We start from the raw sequence: 12,095 nt of genomic DNA, 5'->3' as shown, positions 1-12,095 counted from the left end.
TCTACATTTTGTTTCCTAACATTTTGTTTCCTAGCAACAAGGAAGTATTCCATTGTCCATACAATTGTATATAACTTCATTATTAAGAATGCAAATAACATGAATGTAAATTAAAATAGTGCATTATTGCATTTCAGCGTCAAAAAAGAAAAAAAAATATGCAGGCTGCGATGCATAAACTCAATACTGGAGACTAGTCTTGTATATATCTTGGCCTCTGCTGCATTTTTTTTATCTGTGTCTCGCACATCTCCCAACTTTATGTAAGTGTACTGTTGTACTAAATCACTAGAGTGCCCCTTTAATATTATTGTTTTGTGTTCTTGACATACCTAACAGTATAAAATAAATGGATGCAAACATTGCTCAAAAATATAAAAAAACAATTGAACATCTCGCTGCTCTGTTCAAATAGTAATGAAACAACAACAGCAATGCCAGCAGGTGACGGAGCACTGCAGACCGCTCATAAATTTGTAGAAATCCCCTAACAAGCTGCGGTCGGGCCATTTTGAAAGAGCTGACCGAGAGATGGCAACGAAAAAAAAGGAAGCCGAGACCGTCTGCCTACGGCGACCAATCATGTTACGTTTTAAACAAACTGCAGTCGGCCTCTCGCTGGGAGCTTTAGTGTGAAGACTTTCGTTCAGATAATTAAGTGAAATGTAATTTAAGGTCCGTCTTTTCATTGACGTTTGTGGCGCTTCCTGCAGCCTAGCAGACTAAGACAAACTATAGTTTAACCCCAGTCTGACTCTGATTACGCTGCCGTGCATTCTTAGCACTCGTCTTGAGTGGCACTCGCCAGCAAACCTCTGTATTGATCGGATTGTGATACTTACCGCCCTTTTGTTTCATTCATGAGGGATCAGATTCCTTCCCCACTAACGCAGATAAGAGACAAGAGGGTTTTTACATCGAGAGACCTGAACTGAATCACCAATGGAATATTACCCCGCCGGCAATAGACCCGGCAATAGAAGTGCTGCGTACGCGTGGCTGAGACGATAAGCCGCAGAGATAAATGTCCCCCGCCGTCGTTTAAATGATAAACTGTAGGAATTCTGGCTGGAAAGCTGTCACATCGGGATAATCCCGGACCAGGCGTAGAATTCTCACAGGGGGGACCGCTCAGTGCACAATCAGAGGAAGATTTGTTACCAGGGTTTTAAATGAAAAATAGTGAGAGTATTAGGAATTTTATGTCCATTTTCTGCCCATCAAACTGGATAGTTTTTGTTTGATAGTCTAGTGTCTGGTTTGTTTTGATGGTAGCACTGTTTCCTTTTATCGCTTGTATTCCATTTATGTCACATTAGCTAGCTTGAGCTGGCAGATTTCTTTACATGAGAGGCGTGCCGTTAAAAAAAGAAATGCCACATTGAATGCTACTTCACTTCTAATTACTAAAAAGTAATTAATCGTAATTAATTAACTAAAAGGAATAAATATTCCAGCAAAAGTGACCCTGTCTTTATATACCAAACACATACATTGTATCATGAAAAAATATTATATATTATATAATAATAATATAATATTATATTAGTATTACTAATATATATAAAAAGTAATCAACATTTTTTTTAATTTATTCTAATTTGGGACAGTTCCGAATCCTTGTCCAGAACATTAGACTAAACCTACGTTTTTATTTCTAATAACCCGATGAAATATTAAATATTGATCGTTGTGAAACATCGGGGAGGATAGTGCCGCTCTCTTTTCAATCTCATCTAGAAAGGCTCCGTTCCTGTTTCATGCTGTAACAGCACAACCCGCTCCACTGTTCCCCTGAGTCTCCATGATATTTATTTTGCCATAATCCAAACAAACACGCAGGCCTCTGTGCACCGAGGCTACAGCACAGAAAAAGAAAAAAAAATACTTCCTAATGTTGATTTGTATCTCCAAATCCCTGTGTCAGCTGCTGGCAGGTATTAACCTTTAAACTTAATCTTTTCTCGAGCCCATCCTCTCTGTCTGCCCACGTCCATGGCTGAAGTGGCTCTGGGTTTGCTGGAATCCAAAATTGCAGCTTTCACCTTTATTCTCTGGTCAGCCTCTTTCTTGTAAAGCGTCCCTGATGTTCGGCACAATTGCTGTCGTCTGAGTGAATTTAACACTGAGTTTAAATGGCTTCTCAGGCCTCAAATTGACAGTAGTTAGTGTTAATGAAGCAGTAATAAGCAGGAAAATGTTCTTTATTCTGGGTATTTTTTTTTAACAATGATTATGCAGATACCTCCAAGCTGCGGCGGTGTAATTACCCATAATCTCAGCGAGGTGCATTTTTGTAAGTATATGCCATTTTCTTTATACTCTTCACAAAAATCCTCATTATCTTTGTTACTAATGCATGCATACTGTCGCAGGAGAAGCATTACCTTCAAAGTGCACATATATAAGAATTAAAAAAAAAACAACAACAAGTGAGATCACTAACGAGCTCCTTGGTTACCACAAGAATTACCATGGCAACCAATGAAAGAATATGCGGCCAGATTACAGAACTTGGATGTAATTGGATACAAGTTCTGCAAGTTAGTCATTAAGAATGTGATTGCTCGGCTGAAAATACCTGAAGTTTAATACAAATTGAGCTGCGGAACACAATGTAACTAATTAAGCGCTGTATACCGGGTTCCTTGGCTCTTAATTATAGAGTGACGGTCTTGGTGCTGCAGGTGCAATTGTCATACATGTTCCATACAGGACCAAAGGGCTTCCCATGATTTAGTTCAGTTTATTTTCGGAATGACTAATTTCTTTGTACTTAACTTTTTCTTTCTTTCTTTCTGTTCAGTTATCTGTAAGACTTTGTAACAATCGACTCTCCCATTTCTCAATAGTGACAGTGTGTTATTAGCTGCAACCTTTTTACACAATTCATTCTCATATGCACATGTACCAGGTGTGCATATGAAAACAAAGAGGAAAATCCTCAATTAATGGATTGCGACTTCTGTAGAGCCGTGAATTGCGCGTTGTTTGCAACCGCTATCTGCCCCGTCTTTACAAAAGATATTCCTTTCATGATATAACACCACATATACGCCCATTCAACTTTGCAATTGGTCCTTTTATTAGGGGGGAGGGAAGAAATTATTTTTGTTTATTCGTTTATATTATAATGTAATGATAATTTCACTCTTTTTTTGATAGCATTTGCTAATTGCTACTTAACACACGTGTCAAAAATAATGGTCATAAACTGAAGTATTGGAATGGGACAAATTAAAAACTTGACTGTTTGCTTTCCGATGTTCTTGATGAAAAGAGACTGGATCACCAAAGTACTTACAGTTTATCATGAGGGGGACATTATATATCTCTACCAAATAATATAGCAAACCATCCATATTTGTCAAGACATCACACATTATGTGAATTTAAAAAATATAGGTTACTAGTGTCACTAATAAAGGTTTAAAACATACGTATAATGATTATTCGTGGGTAAACTCTTAAAACAAGTAGAAGATTATTACAGTTCAAACATGAAAATGGACAATAATTGAAATCAGATACTATCATTGACTTATACTGTGAAAGCACAGTATGCATGTATTATCTAATGGACATGTCAACGTGGTAGGATTTTTGACTTCATCCAGCTAGCTCACAGTAACATTAACTTCTGCTATCTGAGAAACTGATGTTGGCAGGCAAAGAACTCCACCTGCTGCAGTTGATGAGAAAACAGAAAGACACCCACCTTGTCTCTTTGATGCATAAGGAATATAGGTTATATAACTACATTAATACCCTGACATTTATTCTGGCAAGTGAAACAGTAACTCTGTGCTGCGTCGTAATTCACTTAGAGGTACGCGCTTTGGTTACGACGATGACTCAGCAGCGAGCTCAAGTCCCACCAGCTGTTTGGGAAAACGCTCGGAGCAATTTGTGATCCTCCGAAGAACCATGAAGGAACTGTTTGTAGTGTAGCGATGCCACTGTGTACCGTTTACACAGAGTGTGTTTTATGGTGTGAGGAAATTTCCGCCAAAACTGCTATGTTTTTGGCATTTACGCTCCAAAAAAATGACAAATAGATCAAAATCTCATCATTTCAGCTCTACTAAGATTAAATACTTGCATTACTTAGTTCCATTTATAGTCCCTATGTGGTAAACTGCAATTCATGTAAACCCCAAGTACATATTATACATTTATATAGTTCATGTGGTAAAATTATGTGTGCAGAAATTAGCATTTTGTTTAATAATTAAATGAGTCTCAAAAAAACTCTATAAAGAAAACTGTAATAGCTCCAATTAAAGGGCCAGTTCACCCAATCTGGTATCCCACCATACAAATAGTTTTATTGATGCGATATTAATATTTAATTGCATTTATTTTTTTATGGTTTAATTTAGGTTTACAGTTCGATAGGAAAGAGAAAAGACTGATTCATCCAAAGTTTTAAAAAACTGAAATTAAATGTTATATATCAATATGAATGATATGCTGAGAATAATTGAAAAGCTATCTATTAATTCCCTTTAGAATTCCTTGCACACAGGTTTGTGAAAGGAGTATATATATATATATATATATATATATATATATATATATATATCTCAGTAGTAGCTCTAGTAAGAGTGATGGTGGTATTAGCAGCAGCGGTAACAAATCCTTTAGCTTAAGGCTGTCCTCTCCTCTCTGTCTCCTCATCCTAGGACGGGACTCCGTTGAACCTGAGCTTCGTCCCCCTGGACGTCAAGCTAACCAACTGGGACGACCTGCCCGAGGCCTTCAGCCGGAGCCGGGAAAATCGAACACAGGTTTGCCCTTCACCGCCAGGCCCCCGTTGTGGGCGTGTCCCCCCTCGCACGAAAGGGCGCTTTGATATTCATGAACGTGCGTGGGCGCGCATGTGGGGGGGGGAGTGTTTACACTAGGGACGCGTAGCTAGTTAATGTGTCATTACTGCCGAAAAACGCCTCGGAGGGGGGAAATTCAACATGAGCCGACTTCTCGTGTTGTGAAAATGTGCCAATATCTCCTTCTTTTGATTCATTAGAAAGATATCAAAAACGTATTTCTTCACATCATTTCCAAGATGACATGAAATTCCGCATATGCTGGAGAGTGTAAGTCGAGAGTTTTTCAGCGAGCAGGCCCAGAGGCTGCCTTCATTTGAGAGAGGATCATTTAGTTTGATATCGCAGTCAGCAGGGCTATCTCGCCAATTCCACTGACCCAGTGACGACGAGGCACACAGCTGCACGGGGGTTATTAAACAGATGTGTGCGCTACAGCCACGTGAAACTTAATGACACCCGTGATGATGAGGAGGAGGAGGAGGAAGAGCGGCAGCTTAGGGAGCCTGACGGATTGGTGGTTGCGCGGACGCCCACTTCCACCACCGCAAGGCCTGAAGCGGGAGAGGGAGGGGGCGTTAGTGGGAGGAAGGGGGGATGATGGAGGAGAGGAGAAAAGAGAGGGGGCGGAGTGTGTGTGTGTGTGGGGGGGGGATTGGAAAAAGCAAGAGAGAGAAATGCCGCTTTATGGCAGTTGTTAAACGAGACGGATCATCGCCTCAAACGACCCCGGCGACAACCTCGGGCTAATATTAAATCCTGCAATCTGCCGCGGCTGGTAACCCGGAGCCGCTGACAGACACCCCCGGGTCCGTCACGTTGTTTATGTTGGTTTTTGTAAAACTAAAAAGGCGTGAGTTGCATCCGTGCTCTGACCCCATCATTCACGCCCTGTTACACTCCAATTGTCCATCAAAATCAATAGGAGGCAGGCGGTTTAATGCGGGCTGTAACGAGGAAAGGGAGGCGCGCTCACCTCCGCTCTGTACAAGCAAGGAGAGGCAAACATATGCTAAACTATAAAAAATGATATCAGAATAATCTATATTCTGCCTTTTAACGGAATGAGTAATGATGCTCTAACAGGATAAGGCTGGCATTATTACGTATACTTCTTATTGTCAGCAAATCCCATGAAAAGATGAAAAACCAACAATGTCTTCTGTCTTTGGTACTCAGACCCAATCCCATTGGTTCCCGCCGAAGACGTTATTCTTTTAAAACAGCCCACAATTGTATGGGCACTGTAGTTTTTATCAAACAGGAGGAAATATGGCATTTGTTGGGGACTCTTTGTTCTAGTGAGTATTTTCAGCAGCAGGACGCTGTACCTAGGATTGAATCAAGATAAACTACAGTGTGTGTGTGTGTGTGTGTGTGTGTGTGTGTGTGTGTGTGTGTGTGTGTTCATTGTTATGAAATAAGCCAGTAAACAGTGTGGCTTGATAATAGCTCTCAATGGAGCGCTACGGAACAGAAGAATGTATGTGATTTATTTATTTGGCAGACTTCGACAAAATATCGTCCCCAGCCTTATCCTGATTAACATTAAACTTCATCCAGCCTCACAGTGATGAATCAAAGACCTGCTAGTTTCCACCCACACGCTGTCCGACTCACCTATTAACCCCGGCCGACCTTCGGAGAAGCATGAGGCTGGAGACACCATCCCACTCTCCTCCTCAGTCACGACTTCTGACATCTGATCCACAGCCTTGACTTTGCTGCTGACCTCCGATGACCTCGCCGAGCTGTTGCCATCGCAGGATATTTCTAAAGTCTTGATCTGCACCAGTTGGTGCATTACATCCATCCCGACCGCAGCGCTTTGACCTCTGATCTTCCCCCTCGGCTCACTTCTAAGTGCCTTCATAAGAATATCAACCGCTAGTTATCCTGATCTCAAACTACAGCTTCATTTTTTTTTACCTGTTTCCAATCGGCTGCTTTTAATGGATAATATAGATAATAGATCAAAATAACCACAACACAGCGTCAACAAAGCAAGCCTGGGTGTGAATATGGCGTTTTGTTTTCACTCCAATCATCTTTTTTTGTGAGAGGGTAGCTATCATCCATGGAGAGAAAAAAAATAAAAACCTCTCCGGTGTAATATATGTAGCTAAATTGCCCATTAGGCCTTGGTGCTTGGTGTGCTATTTGTTATTATGCCAGTGGATTTTCTTTGAATCCTTGACTTGGCTGAAAGCATATACAGCTCTCTCTTGCTTTGATGGGTTTTTATTCAGCTGTCAGGAAAACTGTCTCCTGTGTGTGTGTGTGTGTGTGTGTGTGTGTGTGTGTGTGTGTGTGTGCGTGTGTGTGTGTGTGTGTGTGTGTGTGTGTGTGTGTGCGTGCTATGCCGGTTTGGATTGTTTGTTTCGAAAGTATATTTTCAAAATTGAAAAACAAACCAAAAGAATAAATAAATGTTTTGCTCTTAAAGAGGCCCCAATATCCAAACTATGAATTTGTGTTTAAGATGAAGCCTTTTTTTTTTTTTTTTTTTTTTTTTTTTTTTTTCGGTTTCAGCTCGAAATTGATTTTGAGTTGAGGTGCCGTGTCCCCTCCTCCCTCCTCTCTCCCCCTACAGGTGCTGAGGTTCGTTCAGGAGTGGGGCAGCCTGGCCGCCATGAAGCAGAAGCTGCTTCGCCGCGGTGGCCTCCTCTTCCACAGCCCCACTCTGGGCCTGCAGCAGCTGGCCGCCGCCCAGCGCCCTCACTCCAGCACCAAGAGGTCAGAGTCTAGCGGGAGAATGTGTTCTTGAGGGAAGACATACTACTTTCACTTTCAAATACTTAGCTCCGGCAGTGACTGACCATTTGCTAAATCCCTCAAGAGAACAGCAAATGGTTACCATAGTGTAGGTACTGCAGTAAAAGCAATAATCCACACAAGCCTTACTTAAACCTTACTGAACAGATGAAATTGTGTATATCTGCTCTAACGTGAGCTGCTATTGTTAGCATACACGGCTAACTAGTTTAGTGCCTACAGTAGTAATCTTGCAGGGTAAACAGGGTTATTGTAAAGCATCAATGGTGTTCCTCTACATGGATCATCGACCAGTGAGGATGCAGCTTTAGCTTCAGCCTTTAAGCACAATATGACTTCAAGTGCTCATTAAAACCCTCTTTTCCAATAATCCTCTTTTTAAATATAAACATTATTGTGAATTATTTTAGCCACGATAATCCGGTAGTGAAAATCTCATTGTGACAACCCAGGCTGATTAAGGACCCTTTTTTTCCCTAAAATGTAAAAGATAATCCTTCCCATTATTGTAAATAAATCTGTAAACCTTAACAAGGGGACAAATACGTCTTCCCTGAAGAGCTGATAAGCGAGAGTTAATTCGACCTAGCACCCATGTTGTGCCAGTTCAGTGATAATTTTAACATGCTGGAAACAGTCAGATGAATCAGTTCCAGCCGTTATGTCAGAAACCGGAAAAAGCAACGTGTGAGATTTCACAGAGAAACCGGCAGATTTGTAAATACTAACTGCCCCGGGCGTCGTGGAAGGCTCAATAGCATGTATGTGTTTGTGTGTGTGTGTGTGTGTGTGTGTTTGTGTGTTTGTGTGTGGGTGTATCAAAGAGTGTCAGCTGAGGCAGAAGAGAGGATGGGATGAGCTCTGTGTATGTGTACATGTGTGTGTTTTTCCTTTTTTTTGACAAACAAGCATTGTTGCTGGCACACTAATTACAGCTGGCGTGGATCGAGGCAGGGAGAGTTTGCCAATTACAGGGTAGACTCTTGCGTGTGTGTGTGTGTTTGTGTGAGTACACGAGAGAGTGTTTCTCAACCAGGGGAAACGTGTTTGGGTGCATGAACCTAATCAAGGTGTGAGTAGGAGGCAATTGGCCCGGCTTGATTTGATACCTGTTTGATGTATTCACTAATCAGAACCAATCAAGCTCCAGCTTCGGCTCAGCGGGGCGATCGGAGCTCGCCTTCCAGAGAAGCTCGGCTTTCAGCTGCTACGAACTTAATGCACTTTGCTGGGTTTTTTCCCAGCACTGCGTATGTCGTCGTCGTAAGACTCTCGTGGTGATTTACAGTGATTTTAGAGGAGTTAAGGGGATTTTAATCGGATTTGCATCCTGCATAAGTGCGCTTCACATAGAAACAGATTATTGCTTCTATAATACGTCTTTATAATAGAATAAGATTGCACAAGGATTTTCTTTTTCGTGTATATATGCATACTAATTTTCCTTATATTGGTAGCTATTTGTTTGCAAAGGAACACATGTAAGTAGCAGTGGTTTGTAAGATTTTAAATAAACATCCAAAATAAGACTGTTGTAGGTACAGGTGAGGACTATTTATTGTAATTAGAGAAAGATATTTTTTGCACGATTATTTTTACCCAGACTGCTAGAAGCAAAAAAAACAAAAAAACATTGGATATCATAACTCTGCGTTCTAATGTGTGGATGAAATTACATTTCTTAAAATCCGTAAAATGCCATTAATTAAAATATCATACTGCAGCACAGCGTCCTAACAAGATGGAAAAATGGATAAGTAACCAGAACATTTGGCTGAGAATATGTAGAGCTCTTTTTTTAACATCAAGTCACTATGGCAACTCATATTACAGCTTACTCCAGCGATTCAGCGCTGCACTTCCAAAAAAGTCAAGAACTTGAATAAATCAAACAGAAAAGAAAAAAACACACTTGATCCCAAACTTCCAATTATGCAACTTTTATTGCGTCTTCCATTAGACAATCCCTGCCTCATAAACACCCACATCTTTCAAACTCCACACCTCCAGTTTTGTAACACAGGCTCTATAAATAAATTTGAAGTGTCAAGCCAAAACTGGCAAAAGGCAGGGTTACTTTAACTATTGCTCTGAACTTCATGTGTAAAACTGCCACTTTAAAATAAAGAATCCTTATGATTGTCATTGTAGCAGAACAGTTTTTGACACCAGCCTATTTGCATCCTGTAATTGCCTCTCTGTAACGTTGTTTAATTGTTACTGGCAGAGTCTGCCGTTCCTGTGCAGGATTCAAGGGGCACAAGTGTCTCCTAATCAACCGGGACTGATATCTTAAGGATTAAAGCTTAAACAGGCCCTATTATGTTATTTTCCAGGTGCATATTTTTATCTCAAGTTACAGTTACATGTTTACATGCGTTAATGCTCATAATCCTCCTTGTTTTTCTCATCCTGGCTGTCCTGCAGCACCTCTTCTCACCCTCTCTCTGAAATCCAGAAAGCAAAGTCTGCCCTGATTGGTCAGCTAGCCCGCTCTGTTGTGATTGGTCAACATTTCACATTTCAAAAAACTCTTCCTCCGGAGCTTCAGCTCCATCTCTCTCTTTTGTTGTTTGAGGGCCAAACTAGCCGGAAGGAGTTTAACGTCACTTCTGTACCATTATGACCTCATAAAGTTACGGAAGTGAAGGAGAGAATTCAGTGGAGCCGTTTCAGGAGCTCAGGAGCTTCTGAGGGGGAGGGTAACTCCTTTTAGGCGTGGACTTCAGGTTTTACACTCTAGGGACCTTTACATGTACACAAATAAATATATAACACACTAAAGAAGAGGGGAAAAGTGGGAAAGTATAATAGGGCCACTTTAAAGCATAAGTAGTCTGTTTTTTGTTTTTTTCTTAAGTGAAGTAGGGTAGACTAAATGCAATTGTCAATACACTCTCAAAATATATTTTTTTCTGCTTGAAAATTCTCTCAAAACATCATTAATGTTAATCTGGTGAGACTCCCATACCCAATAAACACACTGTAATCCCTGCACTCTATGCAGCGTTGTTGTAATCTTTCTCTGTGGGTTCGTCAGTACGATCAACCCCTTTTAACAGTGTCAACTGACCCACTGTTCAGAGAATAATATTCAATATTAAGCAGTGTGGGTTATAATCCAACCTCTACTCCTGCAGTTTTCTCAAATGGCAATAGCAGGGCAGCCTAGAGACACAATCCCTACGGTGTGTCTGCACCGAGGTTTCAATCATTGGTTTATATCTTTTTTTTCTAAACTAACCCTCCCTCCAGAGCTGGTAGGAGCCTACGTCCTGGCTGATTGGAAGTCCGCTACCTGTGCAGGATGCCCTTTGAACCAGACTCTGTAGACGGCAGAAGTCTTGGTCTCTGCACAAAGCAGCTGACCGCCAGCAGCCTGGAGCAGAAGCTCCAACCAGCTCTGCTCCCTAACCTAACCACCTAACTAACTAACCACCCCCGATCTGGTCCTACCCCAGAGACGGTAGCTCTGTAGCTTGGTTCAAAGCCGGTGAGCTCCCGTCCAGGCTGGTCCGCTGTCCATACAGGGTCTATAAACATTTAAAAGGTGTAGCTTCATGTTTCTTCTGAGGTGGACCACTGCAGTGTGTGTAATTGAATGAACTGGTGCTGCACCGGCCATGTCTCTCTGAGGCCAGCCGGAGGAGAGCGGCCATCAATCACAGCAGCTTTGGCAGAGCTCGTTAGTTTGATTTTGCACAGCTGAGCAGGGTCTGGCCCCCGTGCTGATCCGCAGGCTCTGCGGGTACGCCGTCGGCAACCGGCTGCCACCGACCTGCAGAAGCTCTCCTGCAGCTGGCCGTCAAACGTCCACGAGCAGAAAACCATGTCCACATAATCCACTGTGTCTGTCGCTGAGGTACCTTTAAGGCATAGATTGACATTTTTGGGGGGAAATACACTTCTTTGCTCTCTTGCTGGGAGCTAGATGAGAAGATTGACACCACTGTCATGTCTGTACAGTAAATATGAAGCTTTCACCAGCAGCTGAACAGTTACCCAGCAACCAGCGGAGACTTTTGGAAGTTTCTGCTCCTGAGCCAAGATATGATTTACAAGTCCCTGTAAAAGCGCAAATTAGCAAACAGACATGGACGTGGTATCGGTCTTCTCGTCCAACTCTGGCAAGAAAGTGTATTTCTCAAAATGTCCAACTTTTAAGGGGACATACCGTGGAAAAACTCACTTTTTTAGTGCATGTGCACATACATTTGGGTATCTGGAGTGTCGACCAACCCACAAACAAAATAAGACGACTCAGTTGGTGTTCTGTGGGCTGTTTACATCAGAAAACATGTAATTCAACAAGCCAATCAGGTTTGGTTCCCAATTCCTACTTCACATCCAGGCTAATTATAATATTCTGCCCCTAAACATGTTCTAATAGAAACCACAAACACAAGGAGGAAGCAAAAAATGAGCATGACATGTGCCCTTTAAAAGTGCCCTGTGTAGTTGTCTTCTAGGGTAAAAACATTGCTCCACAGC

General features: G+C 41.6%; 1 protein-coding gene across 2 annotated transcripts in view; it reads left to right on the top strand.

The window, feature by feature from the left end:
* zranb3 (zinc finger, RAN-binding domain containing 3) overlaps window positions 1–12,095 on the top strand; it is a 69,631-nt gene that overhangs the window by 47,280 nt on the left and 10,256 nt on the right. The window contains exons 16-17 of one of the 2 annotated variants that reach the window (XM_054623795.1): window positions 4,686–4,790; window positions 7,423–7,565. In XM_054623795.1, the coding sequence (XP_054479770.1) occupies window positions 4,686–4,790; window positions 7,423–7,565 (248 nt within the window). Of the gene's footprint in view, window positions 1–4,685; window positions 4,791–7,361; window positions 7,566–12,095 lie in introns of both variants that reach the window. The other variant, XM_054623796.1, reaches the window with a different exon arrangement.

This window comes from Anoplopoma fimbria, chromosome 22 (assembly GCF_027596085.1).
Source record: "Anoplopoma fimbria isolate UVic2021 breed Golden Eagle Sablefish chromosome 22, Afim_UVic_2022, whole genome shotgun sequence".
NCBI lineage: Eukaryota > Metazoa > Chordata > Actinopteri > Perciformes > Anoplopomatidae > Anoplopoma > Anoplopoma fimbria.
Note: the sequence above shows the minus strand (reverse complement) of the source record. Positions and strands in the feature narration are given on the sequence as shown.